Consider the following 24,370-nt stretch of genomic DNA (forward strand, 5'->3'; position numbering starts at 1 on the left):
TGTTGATGTCCCTTGTGGATGGTGAGAGAAAATAGAGTAAAGGTGTCTGAGAGCCATATACTCTAGTCCTTGAGGTTGCTGGAGAGGAATTAGAAGCAACAGGATGCTAGGAATGGGTTATGCAAGTGCACGGATTTATTTTACAAGTAAACTTGTATTTGTAAATTAGTAATTTGCAAAGGATATTAGTGTGAAGGTCTGAATACTACTGCTGGTTTTAGTAGTACCTCTTCAAAAGTCTTGAGATTTATAGATGGCACAATCACTTCCAATGTCCCACTCCATCCTCTGGAAGAAGTAGACCATGGTGCTTTCCAATAGCCATCCACTCAAGATGGCTAAAAAAGCCAATTTCCAGTTGATGTTCAAGGTCACTGGAAAAGAAAAGCCAACTAGTTAAGTATTTAAGAGGTTAGTCCAATGATACTGGCATGGAAATTAGGTGGTAGCACAAACTGGTTTGCTAAGGTGATTGGATTTAGAACATTTGTATTTGTTTGTATTAATCTGTGCTTTTCCCTTCTCCCATCAGCAAACGTTTTGAGAACCAAAGCATCTGCTTATAATAAAAACACTGAGCTTCTCCTATTCAAATTAAGAAGCAGATTCATATGAACACTTGAGAAAATTAAAAAAATAGGCTTTAAGGTTATAAAGAGAATAACAACTAAAAAAAAAAAGAGAAACTCCAGATAGTCAGGACTGTGGCAAAACGTGACACACATAGCTATTCACCACCCCTTTCCTGGAATAGCAGCAACACTGGCGTATTGGGAGGCATTCTAGCCTGGCTTGACATCTGCCCGGCCATGGAATTTTGGATAAGTCCTTAACCCTGATAACCTAATCCTTCAAAAAAGGCAAGTAATAATGGCTGTTCCATTAACCTCATGATAGAGTGCACATGAAAGCATTTTGAAAAATATGAAGTACTGGGTGTCCCGAGTCACTGGGTCTCTGACACACATACAACATTACGAACACTGCCAGGTATTGTTATTATCCTATTTAGAATTCAACATAAAACTATAGTTTCAAAACAAGGCTTTTTGCTTCTACATGGGTTGAAAGCTGAAAAGACAGACATACCTCTAATTGCTTGAAAATTTGATGTCAAGACAAACATTTTAATTAGTTTGAGGCACAGAGTTGTGTAGTCATGTTCCCAAATGACAGCTGGAATCAGCAAGAGTTTTCCATAGCTAGATAATAATAGTGCTTTCAGCAATAAAATGAAGTTGGGCCTTTTTTTCGCTGTCATGGGTCGTTCGACCCACAGAAAAGTAAAAATGCCAACCAAAAAGGCAGTTTGTTCTAAGGAGGAAATGAAAAATAAAAACATAAATGTTACCATCTAAACCATAGCAAATAAGCCACAAACTCCAAAAGGTAGCTTATTAATTCACTTCATAAGAAATACTATATTAAGATATAAATTTTAAAATGTATCAAATCTTCTTGCTGGAATGGTTTCAGCAACTTTCCAACAATTTAAAAAAATCATTTTATTAGGGGCTCATACAACACTTATCACAATCCATACATACATCAATTGTGTAAGGCACATTTGTATATTCATTGCCCTCATCATTCTCAAAACATTTGCTCTCCACCTAACCCCCTGACATCCACTCATTTTTCCCCTCCCTCCCTGCTCCCCCCTTCCTCATGAACCCTTGATAATTTATAAATTATTACTTTGTCATATCTTGCCCTGTCTGACGTCTCCCTTCACCTACTTTTCTGTTGTCCGTCCCCAGGGAGGAGGTTATATGTAGATCCTTGTAATCGGTTCCCCCTTTCCAACATACCCTCCCTGCACCCTCCCAGTATCTCCACTCTCACCACTGGTCCTGAAGGAATCATTTGCCCTGGACTCCCTGTGTTTCCAGTTCCTGTCTGTACCAGTGTTCATCCTCTGGTCTAGTCAGATTTCCAACAATTCTTTTATTTCATCAATTGCCAAAGGAAGAAAATGACTCCAGAAGAGTTGTAATCCATTACTTTTCCAAGCTTCTTCTTGGGAGCTAAATTCTGTTTAACTATCTTCAGTAAAAGAGATCTCCAGAGAAAGAATTAATCAGGAGAATAGTGATTTTTAATTTTGAATGATATCCATTCTAAGAATAACACGAGTCATTTTTCTTCTTGCTTTCTTCCATTATTTATGGCATGCCTACCACATATAAAATTTTGAATACTGTTACCACCAAAATAAAATGAAAAGAATTCACTTATTATTTTAGCCAAACTATTTCTGAGGGCAACTCCTTGTATTTCCAGGGAGTAGTTAATAGAGCAGAGTATATGTTAGAAGAAGCAATAGTTCCTTTGGTATTCTATTGGCCAGAATATGGCATAATCTGTTCCTATTAAGTAGGAATTTAACATTTCTTTTTAATTGTACTATTATTTTATTAGGATGTGAGCCCTCTGATTAACCAACTGTACACAGTTTGAGTTGAAAAAACTCACTCCCATTGAGTCAATTCTGACTCTTAGTGCCCCTATAACACAGATTCGAACTCCCCTTGTGGGTTTCTAAGATGGTAAATCTTCACGGGAGCAGAATGCCTCCTAGCTTTCAGCCCTGGAGCAGCTGGTGGTTTCTAACTGCTGACTTTGCAGTTAGTAGCCCAATAAATAACCCACGATGCCATCCGAGATCTCCTTCTAATTCTGTTTGTCTTGTTATTTGTAGTTTCCATTTCTGCAGAATCCAGTTTTTCACACTAAAGCAGAACACACTGCTTTCTTTTTCAATATCTTAGAACATGGCCAGACTAAACAACTCACTGCTATTGAATAGATGCTGACTCAAAGTGACCCTAGAGGATCAGGCAGAATTATTGCCCCATGAGTTTCCGAGACTTTTAACTCTTTACAGGAAGTACACTAGATGCTGGGTGATAGGAAAGATGGGATATGGTAGAAATGAATGAACTTAGAGGGCCGATCATGGAGGGTCTATTAGGTCCCGTGTAAAGACCTTGGCTTTGACTCTGAGTGACATGAGGAACGACTGTTGATTGCAGAGGTATCGCATGATCCAACTTGTTTTACAAGGGCATCTAGTCTAGTGTTGCATGTAGTCTGCTGGGGAACCAAGCTAGACACAAGGATGCTGTTGGAGTTATCTAGGTGAGACAGCTTGCTATCAGAACAGTAGCAATGGAGTAATGAAAAGTAGAGGTATTTTTAAGGTGGAGTCAACAGTATTTCCTGATGCTATGACTATGGGGTATCAGAGAAAGGGGCATTATGGAGGGCTACAGGTATTTTGGTTTGAGCTACTGAAAGAATGGATTGACCTATCACTGAGATGTGGAAGGCTGTGGGTAGAACAGATTTGGACCTGGGGTGCCGTAGGCAAGGAGATCAGGAGCTTGTTTTTGGATATGGTGATTTATTATCCAAGTGAAGATATTTAGAAGGAACTCAGGAAAAAAGTCTGGATTACAGATGCGTGTATTTGAATTCTCAGCACATAGGTAAATTTTAAAGTCATAGCAATGGAAGAGATGGTTAAGGGAGTGAGGGTAGAAAAAGGAGAAACAGAGAGAAAAGGAGACATATTGTGCAGAAGTATCAGGACACTTGAGTGGGCTCGAGATTTCAAACTAAGATGCTTCCATATAGCCAAAGAATTAAGAAGAGAAGCATGGAAGCCAGTAAGGATTAGAACAGTCACGGACATTAATCTAACACCATTTTAACCCTAGGATCTAATGACCCAGACTTAAATTCCAAAGAAAAGCAATTCCGGAACTTGCGGAAATTTAAGGCGGTAGCTAACTTCCCTGAATGCAGTCCGATAAACAACACCTTTTCACTACTGCATACGCTGTATTTGTTTAGTAAATGGTTAATGTCTGGCAATTATCAGTCTGTTTTAATTGAAGATGAGTCTTAGGTAACTTTCTAATTGGATAATCAAAATTTAATTATGAAACATTTTATCAACAAAATCATGTCTTAAAATATTGTATATGAAACTTTCTAATCTGATACACGTACCAAGTCCCTGAGTGGACGGGCACTCAGCTACCAACTGAAAGGATGGAGGCTTGAATTCATGCAGAAGCACTTCCAAGAGGCCGGGCAATCTACTTCCAACGGTCACAGCCATTGAAAACCCTATGCATGGTTCTGTTCTGACATGGGGCTGCCATGAGCCAGAACCAACTTGACGACCAGCAATGGTTTTGATCCCCATTCCCCACAACCCAGTATCGTATGTATGGTAACAACTAGAAAAGCATATGATTTAGAAAAAACCCCATCTAGTACATTAGCATTGAGCTGAAAATGTAGTCTCAAATCCTATATTCACTAGCTCCCCTTAGCAATTATTCAGGCCATATGGTCTTAGTTTTAATCAGACTAGAGAACTGGTTAAACACGAGCAGAAAGCATGGCTTCCTCTTACCTAGAGAGGCAATGGCAAACATTCTATAGAAATCCCACTCTTTGGCATATCTAATCAAGTCATCAGGGTCAGTGTTCTGGTTTGAATCCTGAAGCTGCCACCATCTCAGGTATGCCTCACAGAGCAAACAAAATATGCAGAGTTTTCCATGGATCTGATAAGCAAAAAGATGTCACCATTCAATTAGGTAAAGAAAGGCTTAGCTACATTTGTGCCTATAAAAGCTAAATACAACCAGATATTTGCTGTCTTGAAGCATGTCCATGTGTTAGCTTTTCAAATTCCAAACTGCAAAATTAAGTGCCTAATTGCATTCATTGTGCAAATCAAATCAGTGGTTCTTAATTAGTAATGAACATTGGAAAGCACTCAGGAGGACTTTTTCAAAATACATATAAATGTCTGGGCCGCAGACCAAATTGAAGTCCTGGTTCAAATTCTTTGGGCTTAAGAGTTAGGCATGTATATTTTGGAACAGTTCCTGAGGGATTCCTATGTATACGCTAATGAAAAACTACTACTTGAAATAATAATTCCTTTGTAATTTATATGTATGTTTAAAAAAACATTTTATTGAGAGCTTTCACAGTTCTTCTAACAATCCATCCATCCATTGTGTTAAGCACATTTATATATATGCTGCCGTCATCCTTTCCAAAACATTTTCTTTCTACTTGAGCCCTGGGTATCAGCTCCTCATTTTCCCCCTCCCTCCCCCTCAACCCTCCCATCCTCATGAACCTTTTATAAATTTTAAATAATTACTATTTTCATATCTTACACTATCCACTGTCTCCCTTCACCCATGTAATTTATATTTTCAAAATCTGTCCTGTACACTAAAGTTTTGTGACTCATGTATAAGAAGCAGGAATAAGAATATTTAATCTTGAAAAGTCTGCAATATTTCATAACACATTACCAGTCTGATCACAAATAAGAAAGAAAAATGAAAAGATTAGATGAGTATAAACCCATCTGTTCCAAGGACTGTCCTAAGTTGGTTCTGATGTTACACAGATTACTTCTTTGAACTATTTTAATGTTTTAATTATTATTGCCTTTTATATCAGCCCTTTGTACATCTGCTCATTATTTGTCAGCATATCATAAGGATGAAGTCAGAGTACTAACAGCTGTCAGACATGTGTGCACTTCAGTCGTCATATGTTGCTTGATAGAACAACTTTCTATCTTTGACTGACTACTGATACCTGCCGACACAGGCTTCACTGTCGAGTAGGCCACAGCCTGCTATACTGGTAATGTTTTGTTTAGAAAATCTTAACACTGAATTTCAGTGAATAAACATCTGAGAATGTCAGCATCAACAAATTATACAGTACAACAATGTATTTGTGCATATTACTACAAAAAAGGAAAAAAAGTTGGTGACAAATATCGTTGTCGTGTGAATGAATTATAAATTACTGTATTGAAAATAGTAATTAAAAGGTGACAATTTAGAAGTTATAAAGAGTCTGAAATGAAATTTGACTAAATTAGAAAATATTGTGAAAAAAGAATTAACTTTTTGTTCTGTGCATTTCTCCTGAGGATTGAACTTTCCGCCATCATACAGTGGGAGGAGGCTCCCCCTGTTGGCATGCTGACTTTGGTGGCTGCATAATAGTAAATCGCCTGATGCTTGGAATGGTGGGAATCACCCATCCCCAAGTATTCTCATTTAACTGGCTCTCGTGAGATCCAGGCTGAGGGCTTTTAAAGGGTCCTAGGTGACAGTAATACTGAAGAATCATTTAAATACTTAAGAATCATTTAAAAACTGCCCTTGTTACTTAGTGGTGAGGGAGGAAACAGGGATAAGTCAATTACACTGCTATTGTCCATGTTAATCCAAATTTAAGGTTGGCAGATTTAGTAAATAAAAATACTCATTCTATTTGAATTTCAGATGTAAAAATCATTACTTAGTACAAATATGCATGCAATATTTGGAATATACTAAAACATATTTGTTGTTTATCTCATTTTCACATTAAATGAATGTTCTCTATTTTCTGTCAACCTATTTAACAATTCTACTTAACCCTACTATTACAATTCATACTTCAATACAATAAATGGATATTTTTTGAAACCTAATCTTATCAATTTCAGACCTTCCTGATAATAAACTCAATGTTCAATTACTTCATACCTTTCCTCAATAGAAAGGTAGTTGTTAGTCACTTCATACCTTTCCTCAATAGAAGAGTATAAAATGCAATGAAGTTACATCAAAATTATTTGCTTACTTCTTTAGGTACAATTATTTTCTTACTTTGATATGTTTAATTTTATTCTGTTCCAAATAATTGGTGTCTCTTTCAAAAGGCAATAAAGAGTACAGGTTGTTTTTTGTGAGCTACCATATTCTTAAATATTCACTAACATTATTATCACCCTTTGCTGTTTCTAGAAAGTTCTACATATGCTGAGATAAGAGATCCATTCTCAAGTTAGAAGTTATTTTAAAAAATAATATACTTTAGTTCTGCTCAGAATAATTATTCTTGTATACTGGAAAGCATTATACAGTAAAATATAAAGAATAGAAAAATGATCACAACTTACATTTATTTTAGTATTGAAAAGAATATGTCTGTATGCCTGGGCTTTGCATAAAATAGCATTAATTAAGATGATAACAGGATCATACTCGATATATTTGTCTACAGGTTTCTGGCAGGATTTCTGAAATAATGCAAAAATAATATTAGGACAGCAAATTCATACATTCTGAAACCTTAACATATATTAAAACAGCAGTCTATTTTGGTTTTATATAGCAGTAAGGCTGTATCAGCATTTATTACATAAACCTACATTAGGGTATTAGCCATTCATTTATATAAGAAGCGGTTTTAGAAATAACTGACTACATAAAATTTTGTAGGCTAGAGATATGAGTATTTTGATTTCCTTCAAGAAATGAAAGAAATTCAATTCAAAAAATTTTTTAAGAAAAAAAAATCTTTTTTAGGTAGGAAGTTTCCTAGGAGATTCTATTTTCAATTTGTTGGGATTGTAATGAAATAATTTATAATGCACTTTTATCAGTGAATTGTTGTCTGAGAGATGGTACCTAACTTCGTGGTTATATAAACATGGTTTTAAAAAATATATAGAAATGGTATGTTGCATCCAGAGCTTCCATGAATGAGTTACAAGTGACTAAAGAATGTAGTCCTGGGCCAACAAATACCAGGGACCTGGTTTTCTCTCTAATAATGACACTATAGAGATGCTAAGCTGGGTGTAAAGAACTAGGCTTTGCAGTCTGGCTCTAAGTTACCAAAGCATGGATCCCTGTGGCTCTCAGTACTTAGTTTGGTAATTTGGAGCTAGGTAACAGGAGTTCTGGGGGCACCACAGGCTAGACTAAAGGTTGGTAACTGTGAGGTAGGAAAATGTAGTTGACTGCTCCAGTAAAGGTTTACAGTCTCTGAAACCCTACACGGATAGGGTCGTTATAAGTCAGAATCGATGTGATGACAGTGGTAGGCTCTCAACGGCTCCTATGAGAACGTTTTCCTTCAGAAGTCTCCAATGTACTGTACAGTTATATACAAGTGGGTGATTACAAACACTACGCCTTCCTAACCTAAACCAAACTCACTGCCACTGAGTTGATTCCAGCCATAGTGACCCTAAGGGATAGACTAGAACGGCCCCTGTAGGCATGCGTTTCTAGACATTAAGTAAACCAATGAAGAGAGGGATGCTTCAAATTTAGATCAAGCTTATAAAACAACGGCATGCAGAATGAATGTTCTGAAGGTGTTTGCCAGAGCAGAGAGTAAGCCAGTCTCCTAACAGGAGCCACAGTTTCAGAAATTGCATGTTCTTTCGAGGCTGTAAATCTTTGTGGCAGCAGACAGCCTCTTCTTCCCACTACGGAGCAACTGGTGGATCCTAACTGCTGACCTTGGGGTTAGCAGTCCAAGGTGTAACTGATTGATGATGCCATCAGGGCACCATGAAAACAAAACCAAACTCACAGCAACTGAGTCAATTCTGACTCTTGGTGACCCTACAGGGCAGAGTAGAACTGGTACAACTCACAGCACAAAATGGAATGGTTCCACTCAGACAGGAAGCATTTTGAAACACTGTAGATCAAGAAGTCATGAGTGTGCAAGCGTACTAGATGATCTTCTAATTACATTAAAGTGCTAGAAGTGAGCTGCACTGAAAAATTGGAAACCTGTACTTCACGTGATGAAAAATTGGATTCATTGCCAATGTAAAAAGTTTCTGCAATTGTTATGTTATTACAACATATAGGCATGTTTTTCTACTCATTAAGTAAACCAATGAAGAGAAGGATGCTTTAATTTTAGATTAAGTTTATAAAACAAAAGCACGAAGAATGAATATTCGGAAGGTGTTTGCCAGAGCAGACAGTAAGCCAGCGTCATAAAAGGAGCCACAGAATCAGAAATTGTATTTTCATAACCATTGGTTTATAGAGCCCATCACCGTGCGACTACTCAAGATGGGAAGACCTGAGAGGCTGCTTGATTTTTAAAATAAAACTACTAACTAAGAAATCAAGGGTCCTTTCTATGACTGTTCAAAGTCCTGGGTGGAGACACTTTCTGGAAGAAGGTGGGCAGAAACTACACCTGAGACAAACTAGTAAAGCTGCTCCGTTTGCACTCATTTGCTTGACAAATGCTTTTTTGGAATGGTCATTACAGTCACTGCAATAACTCTCTTTACTTAGCTCTTCCTGCAGAACAGGCACTTCCAAAATGCTAGGTATTAACCTTAAGACTTAGGCCTCTATCATCGAGGACCTTACAGTCCTTGAGGCCTGGGGAGGGAGATAAATAAGTGTGCCACGTAACATGGCTGATAAGTGCTACCACAGGATAGATGGCACCAGGCTGCATGAGACCAAGTAGAAGAGGCAGCTTGTGGATGTCTGTGATAAGCCATGTGCTTGTGTCATCTTCCCATCTAAGCATGCGGAATATTTTATATTTTTAAAAGTCATTAAAGTGTGCTGGTTCCCTCCCAGTTAGTTTAGACTTAGTTTTTTCATCTTCTGCCTCTATTATTTGTTCTTCCCGTAAGTGCTTCTCTCATTTTTCTCCTGACTTTCCCTTGAACGTAAGAAGGGAAACCACAAGAAAATAAAAACCAAACGTGCAAAAAGCTATGGATGACAGTGAAAGCACAAAGTACATTTGCAAGATCTACACATAGAATAAGCCTCGGTGATTTCCCTCTGACCATAATGTGGGATGGGAATAACCTGCTTATCAGACAGAGTGTATTATATTGTAGAGACGACTATAGTAGATTAAAACTCAACATATGATTTGAATGACTAAAATATTTGATTTCCCTTTTGACACATTTTTAGTTCTGGCTTTTCTTTTTAAAAAAATAATTTTATTGGAGGCTCTTACAGCTCTTATCACATCCATCCATTGTGTCAAGCACATTTGTATATATGTTGCCATCATCATTTTCAAAACATTTTCTTTCTACTTGAGCCCTTGGTATCAGCTCATTTCCCTTCTCCCGCCTCATGAACCCTTGATAATGTATAAATGTTTTTTTTTTCATGTCTTATACCAACCACTGTTTCCCTTCACCCACTTTTCTTTGTCTGTCCCCCTGGGGGGCAAAGTTATATCACTGTGATTAGTTCACCCTTTACTCCCCCCATCTTCCCCATACCCACCTGGTATCGCTACTTTCATTATTGGTCCTGAGGGGTTTGTCTGTCCTGGATTCCCTATGTTGTGAGCGCTTGTCTGTACCAGTGTACATGCTCTGATCTAGCCGGATTTGTAAGGTAGATTTGGGATCATGAGAATGGGGGGGGGGGAACGGGAAGGGGAGGAAGCATTAAAGAACTAGAGGAAAGTTGTTTCATTGGTGCTATACTGCAACCCGACTGGCTCATCTTTTCCTTGTGACCCTTCTGTAAGGAGATGTCCAGATGGGCTTTGGATCTCCACTCAGCCCTCTTCCTCATTTACATTGATATGATTTTTTGTTTTGGGTCTTTTATGTCTGATACTTGATCCCATCAACACCTCGTGATCACACAGGCTGATGTGCTTCCATGTGGACTTTGTTGCTTCTCAGCTAGATGGCCATTTATTTATCTTCAAGCCTTTAAGACCTCAGACGCTCTATCTTTTGATAGCTGGGCACTATTAGTTTTCTTCATCACATTTGCTTATACACCCATTTTGTCTTCAGCAAGATTGTGTCAGGAAGGTGAGCATTACAGTATGCTGGGTTATTAGAACAAAGTGTTCTTGCATTGAGGAAGTACTTGAATGGAGGCCCAATGCCCATCTGCTGCCTTACTATATACTACGTAAATATATGTACATAGGTCTATTTCCCTATTGTTATACATAAATGTATTTATATATGTACATACCTGTATTTAGGCCTGTATAAATGACCTCTGCCTCTTATTTCTTTCCTCTATTTCCTTTTACTTACCTTTTGTCCCATTCTCATGTTCGGCCTTCATTCAGGTTTTCGTAATTCCTCTTGGCTACATTGCCCTTGTTCAAGCCCCACCAGGCATCCTATGCCCTCCTCACCATGGATTTTAGATGACTTGTTGTTCCCTTGTCCCTGGGTTTGTTGGTACCCCCTTTCCTTACCCCCATGCCCCCCTCTCCCATGTCCCCCTGGAACTGTTGGACCTGTTGTTTTCTCCTCTGGTTTGTTTATCCCGCCTATCTTATCTAGATAGATATGCAGAGACAATAATGAGCACAAAAACAAGACAAAGCAAAACAGAATAATAAAATATTTTGTTTCCTTTCAAACTGGGGTTTATCTCTGTTGTACTTTGCTATTGTTGGTGGTCTTTTTGACTCTTTGCGATGTCTTTTTCTATGTGTTTTGGTATATGAAATCCAGAATGGGTGACTCTACAGAGACAAATAGATAGATTAAAGGTTCCTGAGGGGGGGGGGTACAGCAGGGGAGAATGGAGGATAATGGGGAGCTAATAACATGAGGTACAAGAAGGAAGAAAATGCTCTAAAACTGATTGTGGTAGTGACTGTATAACACTTCTTGATAAGACTGAACTATTGAATTGTATAGTGTCTGAATTATGTCTTAATTAAAAAAAAATTTAAAGAAAGAAAAGAAAAACCAAACAAATGTAGTAAAGTACCTTTTTCGGAGATGTCTACTTTTAATAAATGTGTTCTCTTATATTACCAAAATTATTCTCCCTGTGCTATTTACCACTCATAGACGAGTACCCCGAACAGAGAAAGATTTTCTTCTAAGCACTGAGGACTCCTTAAAGCTAACATTGGGTATCCAAAATTGTGGCGCATATTGTAGTTCTATCTTCTTAGTCAAGCAGGAGAGGGGGAGGATATAATGGAAACTTGGGGAAAGAGTATGTTATGACTGTCCACAAGAGTGAGAGTCTTAGAAAATGTCATGTGATTGCTGGACAGTGTCTAAGGGCCTACTTGAGGTTAGTGGTCATGTGTCCCATCTCATCCCATCCCCTCCTCACCACTCATGTCTAACAATATTAAGCTGCCTAATAGTTAGGCAATATGTTAGCTTTAACCAGGGATGAGATTTGTCACTTGAAGGAAAACCACTGAGAGGGATAACAGAAACTGGCTAGCTGCACCTGTGTTTGCAATGGACAATGCAGACTCACACTTTGTCTACTCTTGAGCATCTTACTGTAGACCAGATACATTTTAAGGGGGTTCATACTAAAACATCATCAAGGAATCAGAAATGGGACACAATTTCATTGTATGTAGGTCCTTTGCCTTAAAAGAACCTTCACATTTGTGTCTATTAAAACTTAGGCTCGTCTTTATAAGCAGACTACGGACACCTCGAATACAGAACTTTTCTTCCATTCTAGTGTTTGTATCACCTACACCTGGCCGAACTTTGTATATAATAGACATTCGCCTACTATAACGGGAGAAACCTTAAAAAAAGGTACTCCTGCAGAATATGCTGATATGTTGTGGAGAGTAAAAACGGGCAACATTTTTTGTAGCAAAGGAAAACTACCTAGTGACGAAAGAGCTTTGACAGGAACCCAAACGAATGAGTTCTCACGGGTCCAGCAAGCCGCTCCGCTCGGTGAGAACAGTGGCACGGCCAGCGGGGCCCCCATCACTATAGGAATTCCTGCAAAGCACGACAGACTACGGCCACGAGCATAAAGCAACCAACCGAAGACACGAGTTTCGCAATCCTGGAAAACCGATCCCGATCTCACTGCTACTCGCAGCACCAACTCCCGCCGCGCCACGCAGATTCTGCCCAAGGACACTCCAAGCCATTAACTCACGCAAATGGTTATCTTCAGCACACCGTGGCTATAGTCTCGGTACAGCTCCTTCGCTTCGTCATTGCATTCAATGCACCTGTACTGGCAGGAGGCCGAGGTAGCAGTAGGAGTCGCTGCCGCCCCCTCCACGTTCCCTTTCCCGGGCCTGGGCCCGCTCCGCCCGCCCGTGCCCATTTCCCTCCACCGCTGCGTACTTCCGACTGAGTGGAAGGGCTACGTAGACGCGCACCAGCGGAAGGCGCTTGCTTGCGCGTTGCTTCCTGGGACTTGTAGTTCTACTGCCAGGCTGACGCTAAAGGTTTACGGAGCTGGGCCTACAATTCCCAGAAGGCCACGCCGGTTCCCGGTTCCCGCCCCCTCCTTCCCACGGCCCACCTGCCCAGCGGCAGCTCGCAGGCGGGAGGCCGGAGTGTGGGGGAGAGGGGCAAACACACATGCGCTTTGAGGGAAGATGGCACCTGCCGGCTACTGCTGCTGCTGCTGGGGCTGCGCTGTGTCCGCTGCCCGCGTTGCCCAGCGCCTTCTGGTACTGCTACTGCTGTTGGGGGCCCTGCCTGCGGAGCTGCACCCAGGGGCTATGGCCACCGAGTACTATTCGCCGCTGTCCCTACTCAAGCAAGAGCTGCAGCACCGGCAGCAGCAGGAGGCCCCGGCGGGTGGCGGCGGCTGCAACCCGCAGTCTCGGGACTGGGGGGACCAGTATTCGTCCGAGTGCAGCGGTGAGTGGGCGGCGGCGGGTGGGCGCTCGGGCGGCCCGGCACGGAGTTCGGGACCCGGCTGGCGACTGTGGGTGCGGGAGCGCGAGCGCGAGCCGGGAGCCGCGTAGCTAGCTGTGCCGCAGTGGTTCCAGAGGCTTCCATTCGAGAGCTCTCCACCCACGCCTCTGTGCGTCCTCCTTCCCTAGCTGCTGTTCCATGAAGGTGATGAATGGACACGGGAACTGACAGCATACCCCCAGAGTTCAGGACCACCTCTCTGGAGCCTCAGGCAACTGTTGAAAGGATCGTGGTGGCTTGGCCCTGTGTCCGTAGCTGGCCCCGTATGGGATGGCCTGGGATGAGCGAGGTAAAAATGAGTCTTTGCAGGAGAGAAGCCTGGTCATTTCAGGACTGGAAATCGTGCTTGTTGACCTCCTGGATTAATGTCTGCATAAAGCACACTCTCTTAAAAACTGTACTGTAGGGGGAAAAACCAGGATAACAGGAGCAAACCTATTTTATCTGTTCGTTGACATCTCGCTTCCAGTTGAAATTGACCAGGGATCTGTCTGTCAGGTGTGTTGCCCAGTGGATGAAGAAACCTTGCGGGCCTTCAGACTGCGTGTGAGAAGCCTGAGTATGGTTGGAAACCACTGTATGTTCTTTAGGATAGGATAGGATAGGATAATAAGCCATGGGAGATGCCGCAGCGACAAAACACGTGTAAATGTTTTGAAGTTGTATAGTTTTGTGTGTGTCCCACCCCCAAGATTTGAATCTTTGTGTCTCCCCCTTCCCCCCCAAGATTTGAATAGTCCTCTTCCCCTGTGTGTTTTTAAGGCTTTCTTTGGACTTTGAAAGGGCCCACCACTAGGTACCGGTGGGATTTTATTGTGTGACAGCATGGATATTTAGCATTATGAACAAGAAGAGATTGCATGATTGGATTTTTCAAGATTCAAATGTATTCACATTATATACCTTTTATCAACAACTTGAATGGTGACTGTGTATGTAGCCCTCGCTAGATGAACTACACTGGAGTCAAACACACTATATCTGTGAAATATGACAATAGAAGCTCAGAATCATCTGTCAGAAGAAGGCCAGAGGCCAGCTGTGGAACAGATCATCAGTTGCTAATATACAAGTTCAAATCGACACTAAAGATACTTAAAACAAGTCTGTGAAAGCCAAAAGTAGGACTTTGAGTATATCCCACCTAAATTTAGAAACCATCTCAAGAATACGAGATTTGTGGCATTAAACACTAATAACTAGATAAATTGTAGTATGACACGAAGAAAGCAAAAAGTCATTAGAAACACATATGCAAAAAAGGAACAATGTCAGAAGACACTCTTGAAACTTGTTCTTGAATTAAGAGTAGCTGAAGCAAATGGAAGAAATGATGAAGTAAAAGAGCTAAACAGAAGATTTCAAAAGCCACTTTGAGATAACAAGCTGGCAAGCGTGAAAGTCTGGAGTAGAAAACCAAAAGGGAAAAGCAAGCTGAAAGAACTGCAGAAAAAGTTAAGCCTTGAGTTGCAATATTGAAGGGTTCCATGGGTAAAATATTAAACAGCATAGGAAGCATTTTTAAAAGATGGAAGAAATTGAGCCACTGTACCAAAAAGAATTGACTAATGTACCTTTTAAGACGGTAGGATATGAATAAGAGCTGATGATATTAAAGGAAGAAACCCAAGCTGCACTGAAGGCACTGGCAATAAACAAAACTCCAGGGCAGGGGTGGAGGAACTTTCTTCTGCTGAGGGCTACTTGAAAATTTTAACATCATTCATGGACCTTAAAAAAATTAGCCTGCTAATGAATCAACTCACTCCTATTGTGATGGCTGGAACTGCTTCTCTTTGATGAGGTGTGTTATTAATTGGTATTGGTGATTTCATTCTTCCCATACCCTTCACATTCCCTAACCCTGTTCTTGGGAATTGGCAGAATACTAGTTGAGGTGCTTCAATAAAGAGATACAACACAGGAAATGCTCACTATGCCAAGAAATTTGGAACATGGCTACCTGAACAATAAATTGGAAGAGATCTGCACTCATAACTGTTTCAAAGAAGGGTATTCTACTGAATGGGGAAATTATTGAATAGTATCATTAACATGCACAAGTGAAATTTTGCTGAAGATAACCCTGAAATGATTGCAGCAGTATATTGACAAAAATAACTTCCAAAAATTCAAACTAGATTCCGAAGAGGATATGGGTCAAGGGCTATTACTGCCAATGTCAGATGGCTCTGACTGAATGAATACCAGAGTGTTTGGTTGACATAGGTATTAGACTATGGATTACACCAAATTATGAATAACATTCCAGAATGTGAATTGTGCTCATCTAGCACCTGTGCTTAGACCAAGAAGCAGTCTCTCATATAGAACAAGGCGATACCGCATGATTTAAAATTAGAGAAGTTGTTCATCAGGGTTGTATCTTTTCACCATAGTTGTTCAATCTATATACTGAGCAAATAATTCAAGAAACTGAACTACATGAAGCCGAATGTGGTATCAAGATTGGAGGAAGACATTAACATCCTGTGATAGGCTGGTTACACAACCTTATTACTGAAAGTTAAGATTACTTGAAACGCTGATGAAGATCAAAGACTAAAGCCTTCCGTGTGTATTGTACCACAACATTAAAGAACTAAGCACAACTAACGCTGGTTCAGAAACAACTTCACGATAAACAAAACATTGAAGTTGTCAAAGATTTCATTTTACTTGGCTCCACAATTGGCAGTCAAGAAATCAAACAGTGCCCTGGAAAAGTTTGCTGCAAAAGGCTTCTTTAAAGTGTTAAAAAAAAAAAAAGGCAAAAATGTTGCTGTAAGGAATAAAGTGCACCTAACTAAAGTATTTGCAGTTGTCTCATGTGTACCTGGAGGCTGACAATAAGGAAGACCAAAGAACAATTGAGGCATTTGACTTATCGTATTAGCAAAGGATATTAAATATACTGTGGACTGCCAGAAGAATGAACAAATTAGTCTTGGAAGAAGTACAGCCAGAATGCTCCTTAGAAGTGAGGATGATAAGACTTTGGACATGTTATCAGGAGGGTCCAGTCTTTGGAGAAGGACATCATGCTTGGTAAACTAGACAGTGAAAAAGAGGAAGCTTCTTACCACAGTGGATCGACACGGTGGCTACAATAGGCTCACACAGTGCAAAGATCATGAGAAAGAGGCAGGGCTCGGGAATGCTTCCTTCTGTTGTACATTGGGCTGCCATGTGTTGTTGTAACTTTGTACCTGACAACAACACACTGGGAAGACAAATTTAATCGAGATGAGATGTCAAGGTTAGCACAATCTAATTTCTTTCAGGAAGTCTCACTCATAAAAGATATATATTGATGTCTTTGTTTTGTAGTAGACCTTGACTGGTAACAGCATAAATAACATAACCAGTATTGCATAGTAGAACAAGAATTGCTCTTTGTTGTGTTACTCTAAGCAAGTTAATAAACTGTCTTTGCCTCAATTGCCTTTGTAAATTGAAGGCATGCTTCCCTAACTTAAGCAATTATCACTGCCTTCGAGTCAATTCTGAATCACAGCCACCATGTAGGGCTGAGTAGAGCTGCACCTGTGGGTTTCCAAGACTGTAATTCTTTAGAGAAGTAGAAAGCCTCATATTTTTGCCAAAGAGTAGCTGACATTTTCAAATTGCTGACCTGGGTAGTAGCCCAGCGAGTAACCCACTGTGCCACCAGGGCTCCCGACTTAGGAAACGATCATGCTGTCATGAACGATCATGCTGTCATGAATGATCATGCTGTCATGAACGATCATGCTGTCATGGCTCCAGTGTTAACTGGTGCTGGGAGCTGTGCACAGTTTTGTTGTTTTTTTTAACAATTTTATTGGCATATTGAATTAAACAATTCATTAGTTCAATCACATCCAGAAGAATTGTACAGTCATCACTACAATCAGTTTTAAAACATTTTCTTCATTCTTGTACTCATCATTATTAGTTCCTCATTTCTCCACAACTCCCCTGCCATGCCCACAAAGAATCCACTTTTTTCAAATACCAGTAGGATCACTGTGGTGAATGGGTTTCAGCAGCTTCCAAACTAAGACAGACTAGGAAGAAGGCCTGGCAACCTTTCAACATTAGCTAATAGAAACTCTGTGGACCCTCATAGACTATTTTCCAAGACATTGCTGAAAGATAAATCCCATAGATTGGAAGCTATGTCAAAAACACAGTGGCTACCCTAATGGACTGGAACAAAACCCATGATCCAGAAGATGGCACAGAACTGGACAACATTTTGTTGTATTGTACATAAGAATTAAATATACATAAATGTACATAACAGTACCAGCATGACCTAAGTTACAAGGTTGGTTTAAATAGTCAATAATGAGGCTAAATAAAAAAACCATTGTTACTAGTGTTTCAGTTCACACATGTCTGGGCTTCACACAGAACATATTTAAACTTGTCTCTTTGATCAGTGGATGGCTGCAGACAAATTCTCTCACAAATATACTAGTCTTAGAGAGCCATCAAAGAAAAAAGGATACTTTTGGTGTTTTGGGGAAAACAGTTTTAGTTCAGGGCTAATGCCAAATTTTTGACAAAATTCAAACGAACATCTTCCCAAATAATTGAATATTTGCAACTAGTTTGTGGGATTGCTGCCACACATAAAACAATAGTCTTTAGGTGGATCAAATGTCTTAAAGAAGGCTGGGAGAACTTCAAAGATGAAATCAAGCAGAGATTAATTCAGAAGATTATGGTAACTGTTTTGCGATTCCCAAGGTGTAGATAGATTTTCTTGGACACATCATGATTACATGGACCCCATGAACGGCGTATCTCCCAAAACCCAGAACTCCCCCGCCAACACCCCCACCCACTCCCCCACAAAGATATGTATTTTATTATTTTTCCTTTTACAAAACAACCTTCAAAGGACTCTCCATTATATTTAATACTTTTGTCAAATCTGTAATTCCATTCATGGAAACATATTTCAGACTCATTTGTTTGGATAGATGACAGCACTTCATTTCTTTCTTCACCTATTCTACATCCTCAAACTGCTGTCTTTTCATGTCCCTCTGCATTCGCAGAAGCAAACAAGTCCCACAGAGTGAGGTCAGGTGAGTAAGGTGTATGGGGCAAGAGAGGCATGCTGATTTTTTTGCCAAAAGCTGGGGCACTGAGATGGCTGTGTGAGCAGGTGCATTGTCATAGAGGCAAAACCAGTTACCTGGCTACCACAAATCAGGCCTTTTTGTGTCACACACTGTTAGGCAGTCTTTTCAGAACCTCTCAATAGAAAGCTTGATTAACAGTCAGACCTGGTGGAATGAACTCTAAATGCGCTACAAGCCGACATTTTCGTCCGTTTAGGAAGTTGACGGACATCAGAATAAGGTTTGTCATCAATTGACATTTCACCTTTTTTGAAACAAGAAAACCACTTGAACACTTGAGTTTTTCCAAAAGTGCTGTCCTTGTAAGCTGTGTTCAGCGTCACAACAGTTTCTGTGGTATTTTTCCCAAGCAGGAAACCGAATTTCACAACTGCATGCTGTTCTTTTAAATAGGCCATCACAAAAAATGAGGTCTGAGCAAAACTGCTTTTATGAGAAAGTTTACTGACCAGAGAGAACCTTCCTAAGCGAGGCCACTGGGTGTACTAACTCAGAGTGAATTGCTCGATGCTCGCCTAGGGGGAAAATGTGTACTAGGAAAGCTCCACTCTGCCCAGCACAATTCCAGGTTTTTTGGTACCCACTTGTATTATGAAATTTTAAGAAAATTGAAAGTGGCATTGGAATTTAAGGGCAGTGAAGTACCAAGGAATTTCCTCCCTTTACTCAATGCATCTGCTTCGTGGACAAGACTGTCCTATGAGAAGTTCACTGGAAAAACTGTACCCCATCCACCAAATCTCTTTTTTTAAGAATATGTATTATATTCTTAAATAGGACAAGGAAAAGACAAGGACATATTATTCAAATGGAGGAACCATTGGCACAGGGTTATAATGGTCCAAAGATTTGTTGATACACAGAACTTTAGAAAGGGCATGGAAGGGCTAAGGACAACTGTTACACATGCACGGTGTGTGGCAGATCAAGACCTCAGAGTTACAGGTAGTGTTACTGGAGTTGGAATGGGGCCATGATTGGGATATGTAGTTTGTGGTAGACCACAACAAGGGCCAGCTCGGGGTTCCAAGGGCCTCCCCAATGTAGTTAGGACACAACTCAGCTGTGACCTACATCAGGGAGACATTCAGGCAAGTCCCCAAGGGAGACTGTCCCTCCTCAACTACCTTCCCCCTATAGCCACAATTTGTCCCTTCAGACATCTTTTGGTTCCCCAAACTCAACATTTCAAAGAGCATGATTTGAGACTTTGAAGGATACAAAAACTGCCATTTTGACATGGTGTAAATCGAAGAGTTCAGGATTCTTTGAGGCAGGGTTAGAGACTAAGGTCTCAGACTTGACTGATCGTTGGAATCACCTGAGGATCTGGTGAAAACACAGATTCCTGGGCTCCTCCCTCTAGGGATTTTGATTCTTTACCTTGGAAAGGGAGCCCAGGAATCTGTCTTTTCACTAAATCCCCAAATGAACCCAGTGATCAGCCAAGTTTGGAAACGTAGGGGTTAGAGAAATGGAAACACTGTCCTCAGAAATATACATGGAGGATAACTTGGGAAATGACCACATTTTTATTTTTGTGTGTAATAAAATTTCTATGATTTGTAGTTTTTAGTAGTAGTTTTTAATTTATCCTTGTATATGGAGTGCTTGCTGTGTACCAACTGCTGTTCTGTTTTACATCAATTAGTTTAGTTAATCTCCATAACAACAGCAATGACCTCATTGGGTGGTTATTTGCTTTTCTCTGATGAGGAAATGAGACACAGTGATATTGTTACTTCTGGTCACATAACTAAAGAGAGAGGCCCAGGTAGTCAGACTCCAAACAAAGCCCTGTTCTTAACATTGGGTATCAGAATGATAAGTATAAGAATAGTATTTACTAGCATACTCAAATCAAAATCAAACTCACTGCAATTGAGTCCATTTTGACTCATAGCAACCCTAAAGGATAGGGGGAAAGTGCCCCTTTAGCTTTCTGTCACTGTAACTCTTTATGGGAATAGAAAGCTTCATTGTTCCCTTAAGGCGTGACTAGTGGTTTTGAACTACTGATGTTGTAGTTAGCAGCCTAATATGTTTGTTACCCACTATTCCATCAGGGCTCCTTTACTAGCATATTCAACTCACTGTCATCCATTCAATGCCAACTCATAGTGATCCCAGGAGTAGAAAGCCCCATCTTTCTCAAGGAGTACCTGGTGGTTTCGAACTGCTGACCTTGTAGTTAGCAGCCCAATATGTAACCACTCTGCCACCAGGGCTCCTTCTAGCACACTAGTATAGTACAAATTGAATAAATCTTTCTTTCCTTTCCCTACTTGGCTATATAAAACTTACCTGGCTCTAGGAGACCCAGATTCTAGGTAATAGAAGTTAGAAATCATTTGCCATTATGACTTGATCTAGGTAGCTCATTGTCAACCTGTGGCATCAAGGCTTATGTTATTGTCTAAGCAGCCTCATTTGAGTCGACTCAGGTTTGTTTAACACTTTCCTCCCAGAGAACAGACATCATAAACTTGACAACAGACAAATCTCTGCTCTCCAGCCAATACAGAGCCCATTACCTACTCTTCTCTTCAGAAGAATACTGTATTCTATGGTTTTAAATGTAATTTATTTAAATGTTTCCTTTAAAAAATCTTCCCCAAGTAATAGAGATATTTGTTCTTGTCATTTGTTTTAAAGTTTGAGATGAAAAAGGTACCGCTGCAAAGTAGCAGTAAGTAGCTGCCAACAGGTGCAAAAGCCTCTGGGAAAGTTTGTGTTTTAGATAGCTAGACCCACTTGTCTGCCACTGGTTCAGCCCCTCCAAGCAAATGCCTGGAGCCAGCTGCTAATACTGCTTCTGGCTCCGGCTGCTTGCTCAGTTCTACTGGCTGCAGTATGTGACAAAGGGCACCTTCTGACATAGAGGTTCCTAAAATTCCTCCCCACACTGGACAACTATGTATAAACTAGACTCTATGAAACCCTTTCCCAGCCCCATGTCTTAAAAACAAAAACATCTGAAAGCAAATTCACTATGTACAACTAATAATCAATGCTCATAGAAACAGCATAAGACCTCTTTAAAGTATTGAAAAGCAAGGCTGTTATGTTGGGGCCTACGGTATGCTGGACCCAAACCATGGTATTTTCAGTCATGTAGTATACATGTGAAAGTTGGACATTAAATAAGAAAAACCAAAGAAGAAGCAATGCATTTGAATTGTGGTATTGGTGAAGAATATTGAAAGTGCCATGTACTGCCAAAAGAAATAACACATCTGTTTTGGAAGAAGTACAGTTAGAATGCTGCTTAGAGGCAAGGATGGCGAGCCTTGGCCTCACGTGCTTTGAGCAGGCGATACTAGGCCCTGGAGAAGGACATCATGTTTGGTAAAGTAGAGGGGTACTGAAAAGGAGGTAACCCATCAAGGAAATGGGTTGACACAGTGGCTGCTTCAGTGAGCTCAAACATAAGAGCAATGGGTTGACACAGTGGCTGCTTCAGTGAGCTCAAACATAAGAGCAATGGGTTGACACAGTGACTGCTTCTGTGAGCTCAAACCTAAGAGCAATGGTGAGCATGTCCCTGAGCAGGCAGTGTTATAGTGAGAACCAACTCAATTCCACCCAACAACAACATAACCTAGCATAGCCCGAGAAGCAGCTTCTGTTCTGTATTCTGAGCCTCATTGTGGTAAACCTAAGGTTCCGGATAAACACCACGATCCCAAACCAATGCGTTCTTCAGAATCAAACGGACCTGACCTCACCCACCATTAAGCAATCACCACTCTCTTGCTCATCTAGTCCCAAGCCTGTCCTTATTGATCCAGGCCCCTACATAGGTGAGCACAGCAGTCCAAGCACTTTCCCACAGGCCTTCAGGTTCAAGCAGCTGGGTCTAAATCAACGTCTGATGAGTCGAATGTATATAATTCCTCCAGAGAGAGCAGCCTGGCAGTTGTAGGGCTAGGGCTAACTGCTGATGGGAGTCCCACGGGCTGAATAGAACACACAGGCAAAGGTTGCCTGGGCAAAGGTCGTCTGAACCGTGCAAATCCCAGCATAAATAGAATCCCAGGCCCAGAAAATAGGATAGTCAGCAGCAGGCTGAGCTGCACTCTGACCCAGCTCCCCAGGAACAAGCAGTAGGATCCCTTGGTGCCAGACTACTGCCCAGACTACTCATAGGTTTCAGTATGAGCTCCTGGAATACCTTCCCTTACTTTGTCTCCAGCTGTGCCTTCCACCTTTTCCAGCACAGTTTTAGATATCAACTATTTATTTGAAAAGCATGTGTAACCACATACTTGTGATGTTTGTTTTTCTATGGAGAAAATATTCATAGTTGCTTCTTTTTTTAAAAAAATGCCCATTGCATTGTCCATACTTTCTGAATAAAAGTAAATTTTTTTCTGCCTTATTTAAGTTTAGAATATGGGAGAAATACTTTTCTGTTTGAATGAATGTTTGCCAACATTTTCCTTCTGTTACCTGTTTATTTTTACTTTTTATCTAAATGCAAGGGTAAGTCAAAAAGTATTGCTGCTGGGGCTTCAGTTCATGCACGCAGAGGTTTATGTCAAACAAAAATGTAAACGTGTTTCTTCATTGAGTAGATGGCTGCAGGCATGTACTCTCCCTGGGAATGCCTTCAAAACCGAAAGTTCCACTTGAAACAGTGGCTTCAGGGGAATCCACCAGGCCAATTAAATTCAAAGAATGAAGACTCAGCTCAGAAGGTTAGGATGGCTGTTTCTTGAGATTACAGAGGTTACCCCTCTGATAGATTTTCCTCCAAAGCCACAAGATGACCACTCAGCATATGACGAAGACATTTTAAGAAAATAGACACCTGCATTTGTGAGGACAAGGCCAGGAAACTTATGTCAGGGAGATTTTTTTCTATCATGACAATGTAGCTGCTCATTTTTTGAAGGTGCCAAAGGCTGTTCCATGAGCATTTCATTGAGAAACCTGACCGTGTCCACCCTGCAGCCCTGAGTTTGCCCCTTTGGACAGTTCCCCACTCCCATCTCAAAAAACATTTAAAAGGAACATAATTTGAGTTCTTTGAGGTGCTAAAAGTACCTTTTTGATGTGGTATAAATGGAGTTCAGAATTCTTAGGGGAAGGATAGAGAAGCAAAACGTGCTTTTAGAAGTGTATATACTTAGATGGAGGATATGCTGAAAAACAAGTGTCTCACTTTGAGAATTTTATTTAATAGTTATGTGATTTTGTATCAATACCTTATGGTTTACCCTCATGTCTATACTAATACTTAACATCCATTTACTGTGAAAAGGACATTATGTCCTTTATTCCTTACGATGGCTCTATGACCCTATGAGGGTATATTGAGATGATTTTTATTTTCCAGATGAGGAAACTGAGGTTAAGAAATATTAAATAGCATACCCAAAGTCGAGCAGCCAGTTTGACATCTGTTCCCAGTCCATTTGATTCCATTGCCTATCCACTGAACCAGTGAACTTAATTCATTGGTATGGAAAATAGTCAGATCCAATTTAATCTAAATTTCCTTGAAACTGCTGGTAAAGTTTAGATAGTTATCTACCAAGACTTACCAAGAATTATAGAGAGAAAAATATTGACTTGAATAATAAAGGAAAGTTGAAACTCATTATGATGAGTCTGTATACAGCTTGATGGAAACCGTATAGAACATTTCAAAGAAAATGACAGCTGTTTAAAAAGAAAAAAGGACACT

At 40.3% G+C, this 24,370-nt stretch overlaps 2 protein-coding genes across 9 annotated transcripts in view; one reads left to right on the plus strand and one right to left on the minus strand.

The window, feature by feature from the left end:
* ARV1 (ARV1 fatty acid homeostasis modulator) overlaps nucleotides 1-12,969 on the minus strand; it is a 45,305-nt gene extending 32,336 nt beyond the window's left edge. For all 7 annotated transcript variants that reach the window (XR_012779741.1, XR_012779742.1, XR_012779740.1 and 4 more), the window contains exons 1-5: nucleotides 12,765-12,969; nucleotides 7,007-7,126; nucleotides 4,430-4,583; nucleotides 1,090-1,314; nucleotides 228-374 (exon numbers count right to left, since the gene is read on the minus strand). Coding sequence is in view for 4 of the 7 variants with exons in the window: in XM_075531888.1 (XP_075388003.1) it covers nucleotides 232-374; nucleotides 1,090-1,314; nucleotides 4,430-4,583; nucleotides 7,007-7,126; nucleotides 12,765-12,938 (816 nt within the window). In the remaining 3 variants the exon portion in view is untranslated. The remainder of the gene's footprint in view (nucleotides 1-227; nucleotides 375-1,089; nucleotides 1,315-4,429; nucleotides 4,584-7,006; nucleotides 7,127-12,764) is intronic.
* A 153-nt stretch (nucleotides 12,970-13,122) lies between these two features.
* TTC13 (tetratricopeptide repeat domain 13) overlaps nucleotides 13,123-24,370 on the plus strand; it is a 108,201-nt gene continuing 96,953 nt past the window's right edge. For both annotated transcript variants that reach the window (XM_075531910.1, XM_075531916.1), the window contains exon 1: nucleotides 13,123-13,483. In XM_075531910.1, the coding sequence (XP_075388025.1) occupies nucleotides 13,216-13,483 (268 nt within the window). In that variant the 5' untranslated portion in view covers nucleotides 13,123-13,215. The remainder of the gene's footprint in view (nucleotides 13,484-24,370) is intronic.

This window comes from Tenrec ecaudatus, chromosome 1 (genome assembly GCF_050624435.1).
Source record: "Tenrec ecaudatus isolate mTenEca1 chromosome 1, mTenEca1.hap1, whole genome shotgun sequence".
NCBI lineage: Eukaryota > Metazoa > Chordata > Mammalia > Afrosoricida > Tenrecidae > Tenrec > Tenrec ecaudatus.